Below are 18,064 nucleotides of genomic sequence, written 5' to 3'. Positions count from 1 at the left end.
TATTTTGGGTGAGTAGAGATGATAGAAAAGGGCATGTCTCACCATGAAAGATGAATCATTCCTTTGCCTTTTACTCCTTGTTGTAGTAACATTATTCCTGAGGAATTTTTTGCTGTTTATGTGATTGTCAGATGTGATTCCATCAGAATTACAAAGGAATTCAGCACGAATTAGTGGCCACTTAACGTTACAGAAAGCTGCGATGTAAATGTACTCCATGATCTCATCTACAACTCAGTCCTTAGCGGATGCTTCAAGGTAGATTTTTTTCCTAAAGTGGTCATAAATTGCAACCAGTCATTGGACTCCCTCCAGTCCTAGAGCAATTACTGGGCCAGTTCAGCTGAAGGGTTTGATCAGGTGTTTTACTAGCAGGATTTTATTTCACTAAATGAACATCTCCTAAAGAACCGGGAATGTAATATTTACACCTTAAAGTGCTGCTGTAATGGCGCTGCATTTAACTTCACTAGGAGACCAGGAATCCTGTGGTAAAATGCCTGATAACTGCTGCATTTACCAGGGGGATGAATTTATAGCATTTGAATTCCTCCAGCAGAACAAAGGGCTGTATTATGAAAGGCCCTCTTCTCCCTAACAAAAGCTTTGAGCCAAGTCCCGTTTCCTTCTCTAGGAGACAGTCGTGGTGTTGCTTTGCATCGCCGCAGTTGTTGCCTTGCCTGACTGCCTGGGAATGTTTTGGATAAGTAAAAAGAGAGGGGGTGTCATCCTCCTGGCCCACCCTCCACAGGTTGTGCGTTAATCAATCCCATGTGCAGATTCTGGGACAGATTCCGTGGCTGCTGTGAGCGAGGTGAGGGAGGTGGGATTCAAATCCACCTCCTTCAGCCTGGAGAGCCCATCCTCCCTGCAAGCTGGAACACCCATGGCACAGCCACAGAGCTTTCCAAAGGCTCTTCCAAAGGCTCTCAGGAACACCCATGGCACAGCCACAGAGCTTTCCAAAGGCTCTTCCAAAGGCTCTCAGGGATGTCCCTCATCCCTGGGCCATCCTGTCCCTTCCTGGGGCTATGAGCATCCTATGAACCATTGCCATCTTTACTCCCGGCTGGCGGTGCCACCTCTGTATAAATAATTTCTGTTATGCAGCTTCCCTTCCCCTCTATTTTCATCCACTGGTATTAATAGTAGCTAATTATTGCTTTTACTATTAGGTCATGTGTTGTAAATACACTAAATGTGGATCGTGTCCCGTGCGTGCTGGTTTGGGTGCTAATGCCTGGATCCTGCCTCTTAACATGCAGCCTAATTGCACTGCTCTGCCTGGCATGCTGTTTTTTGGGATAATTGCTCCCAAAGTCTCAGCATTTTAATGTAGTTCAGTATTACATGGTCTGGCTAAAAATTGTTCTAAGCAAACCTCAGCTCCTATTCCAAAGGAAATCACAGCAGAGCTTCCTGGGAAAAACGGGGTTTTTCCTCCTCTCTGTCTTTCCTCTTCTCGTCCCTGCAGTTCACTGTGCTGGGATTTCTGGGGTGGCAGAATCCCTCAGAGCAGAGCCCTGCTGTCACTCTGCTGCCTGCATCCATGGGTGGCAGTGAGATGAGTCGGTGACAACCTGGTCACTGGTGAAAAATCTTTTTAATTATTTAAGTGGTGGTAAACGCCTGCTCTTATTGGTATGGGCATAAGCTGCAGCTTCTCTAATTTTCCTCTTTAATCTCTCCTGGAAGAGCTGAGTGCCTGCTCTCCTTGGCATTGTGTTTCCCTAAAGAAAGCTGCTTTGAAGAAGTCGGCTCCCTGCTCAGGATGCTGATGCGAATGAGTCCCTCAGCAAACAAGTTTCAGGCTTTTACACTAAAAGCACTTGAGGGTTATTTGTGAGTGTAATGTCAAGACAGCCTAATGGGAGATATGAGCCCCGCTCAGGTTTAAACCACGCAGCACTGTGAGCTTCCCAGGTGTGATCTTAGTGCTGATTTTGCCTTTTTCCCCCACTTTCCATTTGGGAGATGGAATAAAGCAAAATCCCGCGTTGCCTTTCGCAAGGAGACTCTCTCCTCTGCTGACAGCTCCAAGAAACCTCCCTGCTGCTCTCTGGGACCTTTGCCTTGCCCCTCCCAGGCCAGGAATGCAGACCCTGCTCCTTTGCAGAGGGAATGCTCCGTGCATGGATGCGTTCACTCCATCAGCAGCTGATTCTGGTAATAAGCAAGTCCTACACCCTGGGCTGTGCTGCTGCAGAAGAGCTAATTTTCCTCCCTTTCCCACTCTTCGGGGCACAGCAGAACATATGCGCTGTTACCTCTTAATTCTTCTGTGGAGCATTAGGACTAATAAAAACCTTTCAGGGTTTCTGATGTGAGAAGCAGCTGCCATTGCATGCTAAGAGAAAAAAAGACTGATTAAAATAAAAAACCCCACGCACTTCTCCCAGTAACAGGGACGGGGAAGGAGTTTGTGACCCCCTCCTGTGGTAGGTGACACTCTTCTTTGCTTGACTAATTGCAGCAGGGCTGCATACCTGGGTGGTAACAGGGACTGAGCGGCGGCTGTACCCTTTAAATAACAGAACATTGAAGTGTCATTGCTTTCATGTTTGTCTACTTGCTTCTAATTATTGAAGGCAGCTGACTTTAAAGCATAGGCCATTTCCTCCCCTTCCTGCAGCGGGGTCATAACAGCTTGTTTATACACTCCTAAGCTGGCTTGCTGCAACAGATTGTGACTTTAAATAGAAGGTTGCTAAGAGTGAGGTAAGGGTGCCGGGAGAAACGAGCTTTCTCCAAACAAGTCGCTTGGTATTTCGGGGAGATGGGAGCAGCAGGCAAAAACGCAGCGCTGAGAGGTGCGGGCTGGGCGGCGCTCGTTGGCGGTGGTTGGTGAAACAACAGAGATCTGTGCATATGTAGGTACCTCTGCTCTTTTAGAAAGCACAGGGGAGTGTGATCGAGCCAGCCATGTCCTGGGGAAACCTCGCCCGGGATTTTCCTGGACCATCTCACGAGACTGTGCTGTTACTGGTTATTTATTCATCCTCGGCAAATGCCAGTAGCTCCTGTTTGGCGTTGGGCTGAATATCAAGAAAGTTGATTCATTGACTTGAAAAAAACAAAACAAAGCCTACACTGGACAAATGCTAGAAAACATGTGTTGGTAAAGAGGTGGACTGAGTGATGAACATATTTTCTATCTCTCATTTCTCTGACTCATGGCCCTAACTTAGTGCAGATTTTATCTTATCAAAGAATTAATTACCCACATCCTTTAATTTCATATGTATACAGTTTGAGATTGTTGTTTTTGTCTTCAAATGCCTCTTATCCTCTCCCCAGTAGACTGTTGCTGCTAAATAGATGGGATTATTTTCTTGGTGGCCACGCCAGATTTATTTATACTGCTAAATCTGCATGAGGAGTTGGGGTGAAGACAACTATCAGACTGTCAAATATAGCTTTACCCCCTTGGATTTAGTCCCTGGCAGGCTTCTGCTAAAGTCTTGGAAAGTAAAATTCATTAGATGAACCTTAGCATGATTTTTCCATGGCTCTGATTTTAATCAAAGTGCGGATTTGAAATTGTTTTATCGTTAGAATCTGTTGACTGAACGTCAATGCAAAGCAATTCCCCCCCTGCCTGGTGTAGAGATGCATCCTGTGTGCTTAGGTAAATCCCAGACTGAGGGAGTGGAACAGCAGAAAGGGTAGAAATTAGCCTCTGAGGTTTGCAAATGCACTGCAGGCTGATGTCTCTCTGCATTTCAAGGACTGAGGTTCAATTGCAAGGCTGTTCTTCTGCTTACCCATAATGGGCAAACTAATCAATTAAAATGGTCTGTTCTTAAGCCATTGCAGAAGGGAAGGCTCGTTTCTAGTAACTGCCTTGCAAGGTCTGAAGGATGCGGGTTTAACACAACAGCCTTTTATCTCCAGATCTGCAACATCAAGGCGCTGTGTAACACCCGGGTACCTGGAGCACAGGCAAGGCAGATCCTGGGGAAGCTCTTTAGGAGGTTTCTAAAGACTGGTTTTGCATAAGGCAGCGGAGTTGGCTTTCTCTGAAGACCAATTTACACAAGCCCCAGTGACTGCAGTGAGCCTGGAACTCCCAAACCTCAGGGCTGTGGCTCAACATCCTAAAAGGAGATATTGAGGCGCCAGAGGAGAGCTGGAGGAGGGTCACACTCACACCAGATTTTTTACACTTCGAGATGGAAGCCTGTGTGTTTAAGAGCTTGTTTTAAGAGCCTGCATGGCCATGTTTTCCATAATACCTCCTGATGAGATCCGCCCTGGGTGTACACATTTGGATTTTAAGAGCTTTGCTTTCCAGGTCAGCACGGTGCCTAACTCAGACCCAGCTTCTTTGTGAATGAAAAATAATAATAATAATAAAAAAAAATACAGAGTAAGGCGTTGTGTGTGCTGCTGTGGTCTGGGTGTGCTGCCTGCAGCGTGCTCCTCTGGGTAAGCACAGGGCTCATCCCAGGCTGCAGGTAACCCCCTTGCTTGGCCAAAATCCACTGCGTGACAGGCGGCAATTTCTGTGTTCACAGAGCATTTTCTGTGTTCACAGAGCATTTTCTGTGCCCTGGGTGTACACATTTGAATTTTAAGAGCTTTGCTTTCCAGGTCAGCACGGTGCCTAACTCAGACCCAGCTTCCTTGTGAATGAAAAATATAAAAAAACCCAAAATATAGAGTGAGGCGTTGTGTGTGCTGCTGTGGTCTGGGTGTGCTGTGAGGCTGCAGGTAACCCCCCTTGCCTGGCCAAAATCTGCTGTGTGACAGGCAGCAATTTTCTGTGCTCGTAGGGCATTTTCTGTGCTCACAGAACATTTTCTGTGCTCGCAGGCAGGACGAGGTCAGAGCGTCCTGGCGCCGGCACCGGTGAAAATTCGGGATCAGCCAGGCTGGAATGGGCGGCTGCGGTGATGTAAGGAGCGGTGCAAGGCAGAGGTGAAGCCAGAGCCTAATGACAGCTCCTGCCTGCCCGCGGAATTCTGCATCGAGATCAGCACTTCCAGCAACAAAAGAAAGTAGGTCAGAGGCAGGTCCCCCTCCCTGCCTGCGCTGGAAGCACATGTGTTGGATTACACGCCTGCAGATTGAGGCGGGAGTGAGTGTGATGGGTGCTTTTCCTTCGGGAAGGTGCCTGTGAGAGCAGAGCAGGGCTGCTGTTCCCACCGCGAGGTTCTTTGTGATGGTGTTCGCAGGGGTCTGAGGATGAGGGAAGAGACGAGGATGTTGGCTCCATGTTTCAGAAGGCTTGATTTAGTATTTTATGATATATATTATATTAAAACTATACTAAAAGAATAGAAGAAAGGATTTCATCAGAAGGCTGGCTAAGAATAGAAAAGGAATGAATAACAAAGGCTTGTGACTGACTGAGACAGTCCAGACAGCTGGGCTGTGATTGGCCATTAATTAGAAACAACCACATGAGGCCAATCCCAGCCCCACCTGTTGCATTCCACAGCAGCAGATAACCATTGTTTACATTTTGTTCCTGAGGCCTCTCAGCTTCTCAGGAGAAAAAAATCCTAAGGAGAGGATTTTCCATAAAACATGTCTGTGACAAGCTTTTCCATGGAGCTGCTGCATTCCCGATGTCTGGGGAGCTCAGGGACCCATTTGTGTCCTAAATTTGGGGGGAGCTGCCAAATTGGGGAGGGGGTGAGGCAGCTGGCTGTGCTCCTGGTCCCTGCCCATGCTCTGATGCTGAGCCTCTCCTTGCCTTGCTGCAGCCATGAACCTCCAGTTCTACTTGAACGATTACCCGACACGTTAATTGGGACTCCCGCTATGATTAAAAAGAAATTTCAGATTAAGCCCGCCATGCTGTAGAGCTCAGGAAGAAAACATCTCTTTATAAACACAGCAGGAATGTGGGGACTCCATTATTACTATTTTCTTTTAACTTTGAAGAAGCTGGCTTTCTCTGCTGTTCAGACCACAAGGAAACAAGTGTGGCCATCTCTCTGCTATGGTCAGAGCTGAGTGGAAGGGATGCTTGCAGGGAGATAAAATTGCAGGGTGTTTCTCCTTCCTTTTTTTTTAAATTTGAATTTAATGTGATAACCGTAATGGATTTATCTCTGGCGATTTCAGATCCTGTCTATGGCAGACTCAGGCTCTGCCACTCCTAGGCAGAGCTCAGGGGAAGTTCTGTACAAACCAGGGGAGTGGGCAAGTGTGTCCTGGCTCCAAGGAGCAGAATGAGGTGTTTAGTGTATTTAATTCATTACACAACCTTTGCAGTGCTGTTGTTGGCCAGCTCTGAGAGTGTCTCCAGCTTGCCCTGTCCCTGGGGAGCATCCAGGTGAGCAGCATTTGATTGTTGGTCCCACCAGACACCACTGGGCAGGTGATGTGCTCCAAGACTGGCGATACTCTCTTCAACCCCCAAATATTTGCCCTAATTATTTTCAGTTTGGGAGGCTGTCATGTTTCCAGTCAAAATCCAGCCCTCCTCCTCCAGACACTGCCTTTCTGATGGAGAACATCAGCTGAGGGTGTCTCCTCCTCCTGGAGCTTTCTGTGTGCGGTGGCTGAGGCAGGGATGATTTCCTGCTTGGCAGGGGCACGGGGAGCTTCCCCCTGCCCATCACACAGCAGGGACCAACTCCAGCCCTTCCAGAGCACCAGGGGATGACTGTGTGTGTGCTCAATATCCAGAGCAGGAATCTCTGTGGGTCTGCAGCTTCCCAGCCCTGCCTTTGCTCCGTGCTGGACTCGCTGAGCCAGTGGGTGAGGGCAGCAGTAGATTATCCCCCGCTCCCCCCTGGATTTTTTTTTTTTCCCTTTAAACTTACCCTTTGGTGTTCCATCTGAAGCAGCATGAGGTGAGTAAACTCCACTGCTCAAAATAAGAGTGGATAAGCTCAGTTTACTTGCATTTATTCATGACTTCACCACTCCACTGGGGCCTGAAAATCAGAGCCAAAAGGAACTGCAGTGAAAATTGGCCTACATGCAATGGCTTTAAATAATCTGCCCTTTTGCTCTAGTTCTGGGTTGAGATGTGCTGGAAGGCTGAGGAGCTGGGATCTGCCTTGATGTAGGAGCTGCTTTTTGTTTTCTTTCCCTGGTGTTGGTTTCTCTGTGTACAGTGTTACTTGGGGGAAGTTACAAAGTGGGGGAAAAGGGAAAAAATCTGCTTGAGAAATGCTGTATTTAGTGCACGACTCAGAATTACCAGAATGTGCACAATGAATTAGCTTTTATTACCAAAGCTGTAAAAAGACAGAAAATAGAAATAAAGTGAGCAGCCTATGTCCCAAATATTGACACCTGGGAACAGAGTGTTGTATTGGACTAAAAAACATTGTTCTGCTGGAAGAGGAAGAGCTCGCGTTAACAGTGAATTCTTGTTTGCCCTCACATTTGTGCAGACTCTTAAGGCAAATATGATTCCCAGATGCCCCGTGGTACATGCATGTGCCTGACACTTGCACCAGGCAGGGAAGGAGTCACGCAAGCCATGGGAGAGCTGAGAGCTCTGGGTGAGGCTCAGCTTCAGCATCTGAGCAGAAATAGAAATGGATCCATCTGCAAACCAGGTCATCTCTGCTCTTGTGCTTTTTCTCCTGGGCCCCCTTGAATCACATCATGATTTTCCTTTCCCCCCCCCACCCCGCCCCCAGCTCCCTGCAGCTGGGATTACTTTTCACATACTCTGTTCACATAATTGGCTCTAATAATTTCTCAGCTCTCAAGGCAAATATGTCCACCTTTCCCCTGGCAGGGCTGCACACACCCACTCCAGCCAGCACGTCTGCCCTCCTTCCTGCTGCTCCTGCCTCTCCCGAGCCCTTCCCTTCTCTCTCCCTGCCCTAATCTCGATAATTCCCATCTTCCTTCCCAGAGATCCCCTCAGCTGATGGCTTGGGGATCAGCTGTGCTGTGCAGCTCCCTCATGCAGATGTCCTTGGCTGGTCCCAGCTCTGCTCCTCGCCTGCCTGCAGGCAGGGGATCCACACGAGGAGATGGAGCCTCACAGGAGGAGATGCAGTCAGGCAGGGCTGCTCTGTGCCTCTCTGCACTCCGGATGCTGGCACCAACACTTCAGGGCAGTGCTGTGTCAGCAGCACATGTGGAGGGGGGATTTTGGAGGTTTCCCATCTTTGCTCCAGAGAAAACCCTTCCAGCTCCCCGAGGCAGCCGGTGGCCGGGGCGCTGCCGTGCCAGCTGGAGTGCCAGGGAGCTGAGGCAGGCTGCTAACATCCCGCGGTATATTTAGTTCAGGTTTAACAGGGGCTCCATATGTGTGTGTTCTCTTGTTTCCTTTTGCTTTCTACGTGCTAAGTAGATGCAGGGAAGAGTGGAGAAGTGAGGGTGAGGTTTCGCTGCTTTGTGCTCTGCTCTCCTTTACTGGGCTGCTTCCTCGAGCTGTGCCTTTAGGAGCTGGAGAGGAACAAGTGTCCCAGGGACTCCTCCTATCAGGGATCCCTGAAAAAGTGGTAAGGGACAAGATTTCTCTGGGAGCAGGGCACACAGAGCTGTGGAACAGGACCCTGTGTGCAGCCAACGCTGTGCGCCAGCAGATTCTGCACATTTGGTCCTCCCCAGGATCCTCTGGTGCCAAAATAGTCGCTGCTTTTTCTCTTAAATTATTATCTCTTACATTTTTATATTTCAGAGGGAGGTTAAGGAATGAGTTGAAAATCACACAGATAGCCTGTGATTCCCAGGAGGGCTTCCAGGAGGGCTTTTTCTGAGGACACGAGGGCATGCAAGGCCCTTCATGAGCCAGAACACGCAGAGACGCTTCCTCAGAGAAGATGTGTGAGGAGCCAACACCTTTGATTACAGGATATTTTAGCTGTAGAAGGATTGACTGGGGGAATCATGATGAAAACCTTTCCCAAGGAGAGCAATTTGTATGCACTATTGAGAAATCAGGCCTGAGAGAAGTTTCGCAAGGTCTGTAGGAAAAAAAGGAATAACCAAGTCATGCTGGTAGGCTCAAAGTGGAGGTGTTAAATCTCATCTGAGAGATGGGGAAGGTGCAGACAAGTCCTGTCCTGAGGGTGCTGTGGTACCTGCCCAGGTGGACAGGGATCGCCTGGTGCAGCTCAGATTGAGGCAAACAAAATCCATCCCTGGGGATGGTGGCAACCCTTGCTGGGAGCTGGATCTGCTTCTCTGGGGAACAAAGAGTGTGGATGTGGGGGAGAAATGGAAATCATCCTGGGCAAGTCAGCAAATAGCCAAGAATTTCATTATTCCATAACAGCCTCAGCAATCCTCAGCCTGTCATATGAACAATTCTGTATTTTAATAGAAGTGTTTTGCTTTTCACTGTGTATGGCAGAGCAGGCCCTGAAAAGCAGGAGAATTTTCACTGTTTCCATCAGATTTTGGGTTTCCTCCAGCTCCATTTGTTTAAATCTCCTGTCCCCCGGGCAGGTTTGGGCAGGTGAGGTGCTCAGTGTGGGTGCTGGAGCCTCACAGGGTGTAGCAGGATGTAGTTTTGGCAGGATGGAGGTGTAAGACACCAGAGATGTTCTGTTGGCCAGGACATAATTGCAAATCACGATTTGGTACTTGGATTTTGAGACTCTGTAAGCACAAAATAACCCCCATCTCCTGAAGCTTCCAGCAATGCCTTTTGTCCCTCAACAGTATCAAGGGTTGGGTTGCAAAACACTGATTTCTGCCTGCATCCCCAGAGAGGAGAACTCGACTCTTTTCATCCAAACAAGACCCGTAACTTTAAACCCATGCTTTAGCACCCCCCTTTAGGGTGGAAAACACGGGATCCAGAGCATCTGGCGGGTGCTGCAGCGTGTTGGCAAAAGGGAGACCACAAACAAATGGAGAGGAGAAATGGAGAAGAGGAAGGAAATGTTGAGTAATGTTAGGAAGTGTTTTACAAAGCAGATGGCAAACAACGCCTGCCTGACCCTGTGCCTGTCTGCAGCACCGGGGCTGTCACAGCCCTGAGCTGGGAGTGCAGGAAGCTCTCCAGAAATCAAAAGCACCAAGACTATCCAATTTTTTTATTACTTGGGGTATTGCTTGCTGTGTCTGACTCACGTGGCTATTTTGTTTAGTTTCTTTCAGCTGTGCTCCCCAAAAAAGAAAAAAAAATTTCGGAGCATAACTATATCATTATTCCCTTTATCCTTAGATTCTTTCTCTCTTTTTTTCCGGGTTCTTTTCTTTTTCCCCCCAGAAGAAAGCGAGGGAGCCGTGGTGGAGCTGGTGGTGTTAATGTTCTGCAGCAGGAGTGAAATAGCCTGGAGATGTGCAGCAAGAGCAGGGGCGTGTGCCCTAAATAGGAGGGTTAAACAGGGCTTATTCTGAGGGAAGCAGTAATTGCAGCTTGCGTGAAGCAGTAATATTCTTTTGTGCATTATTTACCCAGGAACATCTGCTAATACATATACATTCTCCGGTGCATGTAAACAACCTGTGCAGGAGGAGGATTAGGAGATTTATAAAAAAATTAGAAGGAAGTTAAAAGGGCAATTAGAAGAGCAGAAAGAGATATTGAGCAGTGAATTAGGGAGGATATTTTAACACACAATCAGAGCTCCCCGAGACGTATTCAGAGCAGAGAGAAGGTAAAAGAGAAAATTGGCCAATTACGGAATGATAGCGGGGAATTGGTGACATGAGAGAAGGTAATGGCTGATTTGTTAAACAGTTATTTTGATTCTGTTTTCACAAAGGAGGAAGAGGATGGAGGGGCAGCTCCAGAAAGGGCTTGGGCTGTGCGGATGAGGGTGGGGATGAGCCTGCAGAGAGATAAAGCTGCATCTGCAGAGTGGCTGGGCGTGGGGAGGATTTCACCCGTGTTCACAGGGTGGGAGAAAAATTGGATTTACTGAGCAGCTATTTCCAGCAGGGAGCTGGGTAACGAGGGACTTGTGCTGGTCACCAAATCGCTGCCTTTGAGTGGGGACCAGAGAGGTGGCCACTGAGCTGACACATCCCTCTCCCTGCTGAAGGCTGCTTCTCTGGGAAAGGGGAGGACAGAGATGGATGGGCACCCTGGAGGGGTGCTGCTCCTGGGGCTGCTTTTTTGTGGGCAGAGATGTTTGTGGCTCGTCAGCGTGGCACCTTCCCCAAAAACACACACTGCAGAGTGTGAGCACCTGTGTCCTGCTTTCAGAGCTGCTTTTGCTTCCATCTGTAACCCACAAACTCCAACGCAGTCAGGAATACAACAGCATCCCTGGAATCGCTGCTCCCACCAGCACTGGTGTCAGTATCTCACGTTTCTCCAAAGCAGGGATGAGCTCAGGGGCTGCTGGATGTGGTAAGAGGGGGCTGGGGGCACAGGGGGCTCGTGCCCACCAGCAGGACCTCAAGGAGATAATGATAAAAAGGGAAATAATCTTGGTAATGGGAAATGGGCTCTTGGGAAGTGTTCCTGGGGGAGTGGTTGAAGCTAAGGCAGGGAAAGAATACACAGGCAGGGGATTTAAGGAAGGATAAACTTGAAGGGCTGCAAAAAAAAAAAGTGTTATTTAGCTGCAAGGAATGTGAAGCGGTGCTTTTTGTTCCGCTCTGTCCCTCTGAAGGGGAGCATGTCAGAAAGCAACTTTCTGAGACAAAGGAAATAGTTTGGAATTGGTGCAGGGGGTGCACAAGCGTGGTCTGGGAAGTGATGGGGAATACAGGAGAAGCTGTGGTCTCGTGGTGTTGGTTTAGGCTGATAAACTAAAAATTTATTCTCAGTATCCAAGAGGTGTTTGGTTTTTCATCCTGCCTGGGAGGATAAAAGAGATGCAGTGTTGCGTGGTTTCTGATTTCAAAGCATGTACGAAAAGCTCCATATTAGCAATTATGGGATGAAACTGTGGAAAAGTGCTACAAAGGAGAGAAAATTGGCTCCGACTCAGGAAACGGGATTCTGCCGCTGGGAGTGAGTTCCCAGAGGCACAGTCTGGGGTCTCCTCTGGGTTCTCTGGTGTTTATTTTTTTTAATGGAAAGGATTTGCATGAGCAGCCCAAAGTCAGAGTGTTAAAGCTCACTGATGGGAGGAAGGGGAAGGCAGCCACAGAGATAGGGACTGATCTCATCTTCCAGAGCAGCGCAGACTGGAGAACACTCAAGGAAAGGCAAATTGATGAGCAAATAAAGGCTCAGGTGATGTTTTTCCCAGGGGGACTGTGTGGAGATCACAGCTGAGCTGTGGGGAGCTACTGGCAGTGTCTGCCCAGGCAACAGGGCCTGTCTGTCCCCACCCCGAGAGGGGATCAGGGCACATCCAAAGGATGAACTTGTGACAGGAGCATGGAAAGGTTCAGAATTTATAGAATCATGGAATAATTTAGGCTGGAAAAGACCCCTGTGGTGGTGAAGTCCAACAGTTAACCCAGCACGGCCGAGGCCACCAGTAAATCACTTGCCCAAGTGCCACATCCACAGGTCTGTTAAATCCCCCCAGGGATGGGGACCCCAAGCCAGCTGCCCTTGCTCTTCTTGCCCACCTGGGCTCATGTTCAGCCAGTGCTGGCCAGCACCTCCAGCTCCTTTCCCACCTCTCCAGACGCTGCCCCAGGCCTGTAGGGGTTGTGTGGGGTTGTTGTGACCAAGTGCAGCACCTGCCTCGTGGCCTTATCCCTCATCCCATTGGCCTCAGCCCATCCTTCCAGCCCAGCATCACCTCCAAGGGGGTTCCCAACACTTTGGGGATCAGCTCTTTACCCCTCCCAGACACCTTGGGCACCTGGGAGCAACTCTAATGAGATCCCAAGTTTCTCCAACTTATCTGAGTCAGACAATCTCTGGCAGTCAGGGTTATACCTGAGTCTGCTCCACTGGAGAGCTGCAGCAGAGGAGAGGGGATTTCTGCCAGGCCTCAGAGCAGCATTCAAAATGCATGAAGACATGCTGTAGGAAGGAGCTGGGGAAAAGACACACGAGTGTGAACCCAGGGCCGTGGTGAGCTGAACCACGCAGCTGGGAAGTTCATTATCGAGCCCGAGTGTCAGAGCATGCCATAAAAATTTAGTTTATCCTCAAAGAGCTGTGGTCGTGGAAGAAGGATGGGAATGGGGAGGGATGGCAGCTGAGGAGGAGACAGGAGGAATATCAGGAACCTGTGTGTCCTGGTTTGGGCTGGGTTGGTTGATTTTCTTTCTAGGAGCTGTGGTTTGGGTTTGGGATGAGAATAATGTTGATAACACATGGATTTTGTTGTTACTCAGCAGTGTTTGCCCTGAGTCAAGGACTTTTCTGCTCCTCTGAAGATGCTGCAGGGCACAATAAACTGGGAAGGGACAGCTGATCCCAGCTGGCCAAAGGGATATCCTAAACCAAATGGAATCATGGTCAGTGAATAAACTGAGAGCCTCTGCTGAGGGACTGGCTGGGCATCAGCAGGTGGTGAACAACAGTGTTGTGCATCACTTGGTTTGCATATTCCAATTCTATTGTTGCTATTATTATTTCTCTCATTTCTGTCCTATTAAACCAGCCTTATCACAAGCCATGAATGTCACTTGTATTTTTCCCAATCCTCTCCCCCATTCCAGCATGGCCCTGTGGTGTTCAGCTGCCTGCCAGGTTAAACCACAACGCCATGTCAAGAGACATCTCCTATTTAGCAGTGCATCATGTCTCCCTTCTGGTTTTTAAACAGTTGCCTTTATCACTAGGAGTTAGAGCACTTGACTGACAAGGCTTGTAATACACCGTGGAGTTGCCTTTATTTTTCCTACATGTTAAAGGAAAAGATACTAAAAATACAATTATGGTTTTGAGCCAGGCGTAGTCTGTTCTAATATAATTCATCTCAAAGACTATCCACCGTGCCTGCTGCACCCAAATCATTTATAAAACATTAGCATCTCTTGTGCTGACATTTCACTCCTATATTACAGGAGTTACACACAGACTTAAAAAAAAATTAATAAAGTGCTTCTCTTCTTCATTCTCCCACTGAGAGCTTTGATTTCCAGAGTATGAAACGAAATAACCAACATAACAACATGCTCCACTTCTGAGGGACAGTGCCAGGCTCATTCAGTTGCTATTGGTTATAGAGAGTAGGACATGAGGGAGCTATTTCAGACCACGGATTATTTGTTCTGGCTGCATTGGACATCCCTTTAGTGGAGCTTTAGAGCCCTGTAGACAGAAAAGTTTGGGTAGGAGCTGGAAGGCAGAGGGCTTGATGAAGTAACCTCTTCCTTCCTCCTCCCAGAATTACTCTTTGCTATTCCCCAAGAAGGGTGTTTAAAAGAGAAGCATCCAAGCCTCTGGCTTTCCTTGCTTGCAAGATGGACAGAGGAGGCCGTGCCCCTCCAGCTTCCCACTCTCAGCATCCAGCTGCTCGTAAACACAATGCATCAGGGAGTTTTCTGCTTCTCTTTTCAGTGGGAGTTTCCCTTTCCATTTCCAGATACCTCCAAGGGATCTGCCACTGTGTAAATACCCTCTCCCCTTCCCCAAAGTGGTTGGGAGAGCAGATTTCCCCAGCTGGCCCATCCTTCCTGGAGCTAATTGTGTGTCTGATGGAAAACTGCAGCTGTTTTTTTCAGCATTTCCAGCCCCCCACCTGAGCCACAGGCTCGAAACACCACCACTGAAATATGATTATGGAAAGAACAGAAGCCTTTTCTTGTCCAAGATCACTTTTATTTCCCTTGTTTCATTAACTTCAGTGTCTGTTTGGTCTCACACATCCACGCTGACAGGGAATTCACACCAACTGCAGAATCTGGGCAGCACCTCCCCGAGCCCACGGGCTGCCGTCGGCGGAGCTGCCGGCTCTGCCATGCCCCCGACCAGCAAACACATCCCTCCAGCACATGGTTTAACCCAGGAAGAGGGGAACAGGATGCCCTGCTCCCTCTCCTCCACCTCCCCACAACCCCCTTTGTACAGCTCTCTTGGACCACGGATTTCTCTCTCCTGCCATGGACCAGGAACCTCGGGCACCGCGCTTCTCGCTGGTCCTCTACAAGCTGTAGCTTCCCCCTGCTCTGACTCTTCCAGAATCTGTTCCTTTTAAGAAACAAAACCCCTCCTGACTCTGTCAGGTCTGTCTGCAGCCTGGGAGCAGCTCCTTGCTGCCCCAGTGAAAACCTTAGTCCAGCTATAAAGGTCCTCACGCCACTGCCACGGCTGGGAAGCCTCTCTCTGCCTCCAGCCCCAAAACCAGCCCCTGTCCTCCCCGGGGCCTCGAGTGCTCTCCGGAGACAGAGCCCTATGGCTCTATTTATTTGGGCTAATTAATATCTCTCTCTCTCTCTCTCCCCCCTGCCAGTTACAAATTAGGATCTAAGGGTGAATTTTGGCTCTCTGGGTATGGACTTTGCTGCATCGCACACAACCACCCCCCAACCCCTCCCAAAGTTTAGTGCTCTGAATTGCTGAGAACATTGGTCCGTTGTGGTTCCCCCGCGTGTACTGAGCCCGCCCGATGGCTTTCAGCATCTGTAGGCACTGCTGCCGGTTTGTTTTCTCAAGGAAAAAAAAAAAAAAATCATATACTGGTCTGCTATAAATTCAATAATACAATCCTTAGTTCTGAAGATACAGTTTCCATATAGTTTATAAACATTGTAAGACATACATATGGATAATTGAGGGGAAGAGGGGGAGCCTGTGCAATTGTTGGGGTGTTTTTCTCAGATGTGGGAACATGGTTACAAAAAACACACCTCCTGCAGGTACCTCATTTCTTTATGTGTTGGGTTTGTTGGGGTTTGGTTTTTTGTTTTGTTTTGTTTTTTTTTTTTTTTTTTTTGTTTGTTTAATTCCACCTCTAATCAGTCTTTCCTTTGGTTGTTGGCTACTCCAAGCCCAGCAGGCAAGCCCTGTTCTGCTGTAATGCCTGAGATATTCAGGGGTTTGAGATTGTCTTCTAAGAGATTCCCAGCCAACTTTGGCCTCTGGGTTTGGAGCCAAAAGGGCTAAAACGTGGGAGAACCAAATGTCCTTGTTACATCGGCATCAGTGTCCTTGCACTCACTTTCAGAGAGAAACAGTGTAGGCTTAATCGGTGATGGTCTTTACAGCAATTATGTTCCTTTCAGTAATTGGAGGGATCGTTCGGAGCGCTCTCAAACGAACGGGATTTCACAAGAGCATGGATACAGTCCATTTGTCTGGGTGCTGTCACCGACGAATTGGTTACCACCCCTGTTATCTGCTTTTTGTAAGGTTGGCTTTTTTGTTGTTATTGTTGTAGGTGCTCGGTTAGGCTGTTTGTGACAAGGTGTGATAATGCCTTTTAATCTGCTCCCGCTGCGCTCGGCACAGTCCGGCCGGGCACGGAGACAACCCTCACAGGAAGCCGAGACAACGTTCTTCCCTTCGCCAGGCCAACGCTGAGCCACGTACAAAAAAACAAGAAGAAAAGAAACTCTGGTCCTTTGTAGATTGGTGGCAGTACAAGCTCCGCTCCATCCGCGGCCGGGGCTGGGGGGGCTCAGCGGATGACGGCCGCCAACACCACCAGGAAAACCAGGAGCGACGCCCTGAGCCCCGGGCAGCCGGCCGCCTGCTGGACCCCGCTGGGCGGGCGGATGGGCGTCCGCCGGGTGCACTTACCCTTGCGCTTGGGGGACAGCGTGGGCATGGCCCCGAAGCTGTATTTGTGCTGATAATCAGGCACATAGTCCGGGAACTCCTGCCCGTTTTTGCGCGGCCCCAAGGACACCGGTTTGGAGGTTCGGTTGCGGCTTTTGTGGCTGGTGCAGTTCTTGCCGGGTTTGCGGTAGCCCGGCCGGGAGCCCGGCGGGCCGGCGGGCTGGTTGCTGTGCAAACTGTTCTCAGCCCCTCGCTCCTTCCCCTTCTCCTTGGAGGAGTGGTGAGGGTGGTGGGATTTGGAGGCTCCTCTGTCCGCTGTAGAGAAGGTGTGTGTTTTCATCTGGTGGAGCGACTCGGACCCTGAACAGTTCCTAAAGTCTTCTGCTCTTAGCACCTTGAGGTCCTTGCCGTGCATCTGCTCGGGGGACTCGCAGATGACGCTGGAGCTGGAGCCTCGGAACCTGTGCAGCCATTCCCAGAGGGAACGGGCTTTGCAGTCGCAGCTCCACGGGTTCCCATTCAGCCTGAGAAACTCCAGGGCTCCCAGGTGGGCCAGGCAGTCCCCCTGCAGCTCCGAGAGGCTGTTATTGAAGAGGAAAAGGGTGGTCAATCTTCGGAGGTCATGAAAAGCCCGCCTATGAATCCACTGCAGCTGATTTTGATGGATGAGCAGCCGATCCAGGTTTATTAGTCCCCTGAACGTGTTCTGATGGAGGCTCCAGAGCTTGTTTCCATGGAGAAAAAGATGGCTGAGGTTAACCAAGTCAACAAAAATATCATCCTGAAGGAACTCAATGTGGTTGTCTTGCAGGTAAAGGTATTGCAGGTTGTGGAGGCCACCGAAAATCCCGCTGGGGAGAGAGCTCAGCCCACACTTGTACAGATACAAGGCGTGGAGTTTCACCAGCCCTTGGAAAGTGTCTGCAGCTAAAGCCCTTAGGTAGCGGTTGTCCCCCAGGTCCAGCTCTTCCAGGTTGATGAACCCGTCGAAGGTGTTGGGGTCGATGAAGGTGATGTTGTTGGAGTAGATCCAGAGGGTGACCATGGAAGGGCTGAAGTGGCCCCGCAGCAGCAAGGTGATCTGGTTGTTCTGGAGGAAGATCCTCTCGCTGTCCTCGGGGATGCCCTCGGGGATGGTGACGAAGTTGTGAGCCTGGCAGCTGACAGTCATCGGGGAGGGGTAGCACACGCAGTCGGTGGGGCAGCCCAGGGCGCCGGGCACCTTCAGCCCCAGCAGCACCAGCAGCAGCTCCGCAAACCCCCCTGTGCGGAGAGAGGGGAGAGCGGCGTCAGCGGGAACCGGGCACCTCCCGCCCACCCATCGCTGCTGTGGAGACTATTCCGGGTGAAAAACGCCCCCAATTAGCTCAGCCCTCCTCTCTGCTCATGAATTACCCACGCGGCTGTGATGAGTAGGCTCATCACCCACGGCAGTTAAAACGTGATGTATGGAGTACTCCCTGCCTCCTCTCCCTGCCTGCAACAGGCGCCTGGTTGTGTTCCCAGCCCGGAACAGGCAGGAGAAACTTTCTCGGTGAGAATTCACGCTGGCAGAGCAGGCAGCAGAGCCCCTTTGCCTGCAGGCAAGGAAATGCCGCGGTG

General features: G+C 49.6%; 1 protein-coding gene across 1 annotated transcript in view; it reads right to left on the bottom strand.

Moving 5' to 3' along the window:
- Positions 1-14,541: 14,541 nt before the first annotated feature.
- Positions 14,542-18,064, bottom strand: part of RTN4RL1 (reticulon 4 receptor like 1) — a 29,663-nt gene continuing 26,140 nt past the window's right edge. Inside the window, exon 2 of the mRNA XM_077188819.1 lies at positions 14,542-17,725. Within this exon, the coding sequence (XP_077044934.1) occupies positions 16,362-17,725 (1,364 nt within the window). The 3' untranslated portion in view covers positions 14,542-16,361. The remainder of the gene's footprint in view (positions 17,726-18,064) is intronic.

This window comes from Agelaius phoeniceus, chromosome 20 (genome assembly GCF_051311805.1).
Source record: "Agelaius phoeniceus isolate bAgePho1 chromosome 20, bAgePho1.hap1, whole genome shotgun sequence".
Classification (NCBI taxonomy): domain Eukaryota; kingdom Metazoa; phylum Chordata; class Aves; order Passeriformes; family Icteridae; genus Agelaius; species Agelaius phoeniceus.
Note: the sequence above shows the minus strand (reverse complement) of the source record. Positions and strands in the feature narration are given on the sequence as shown.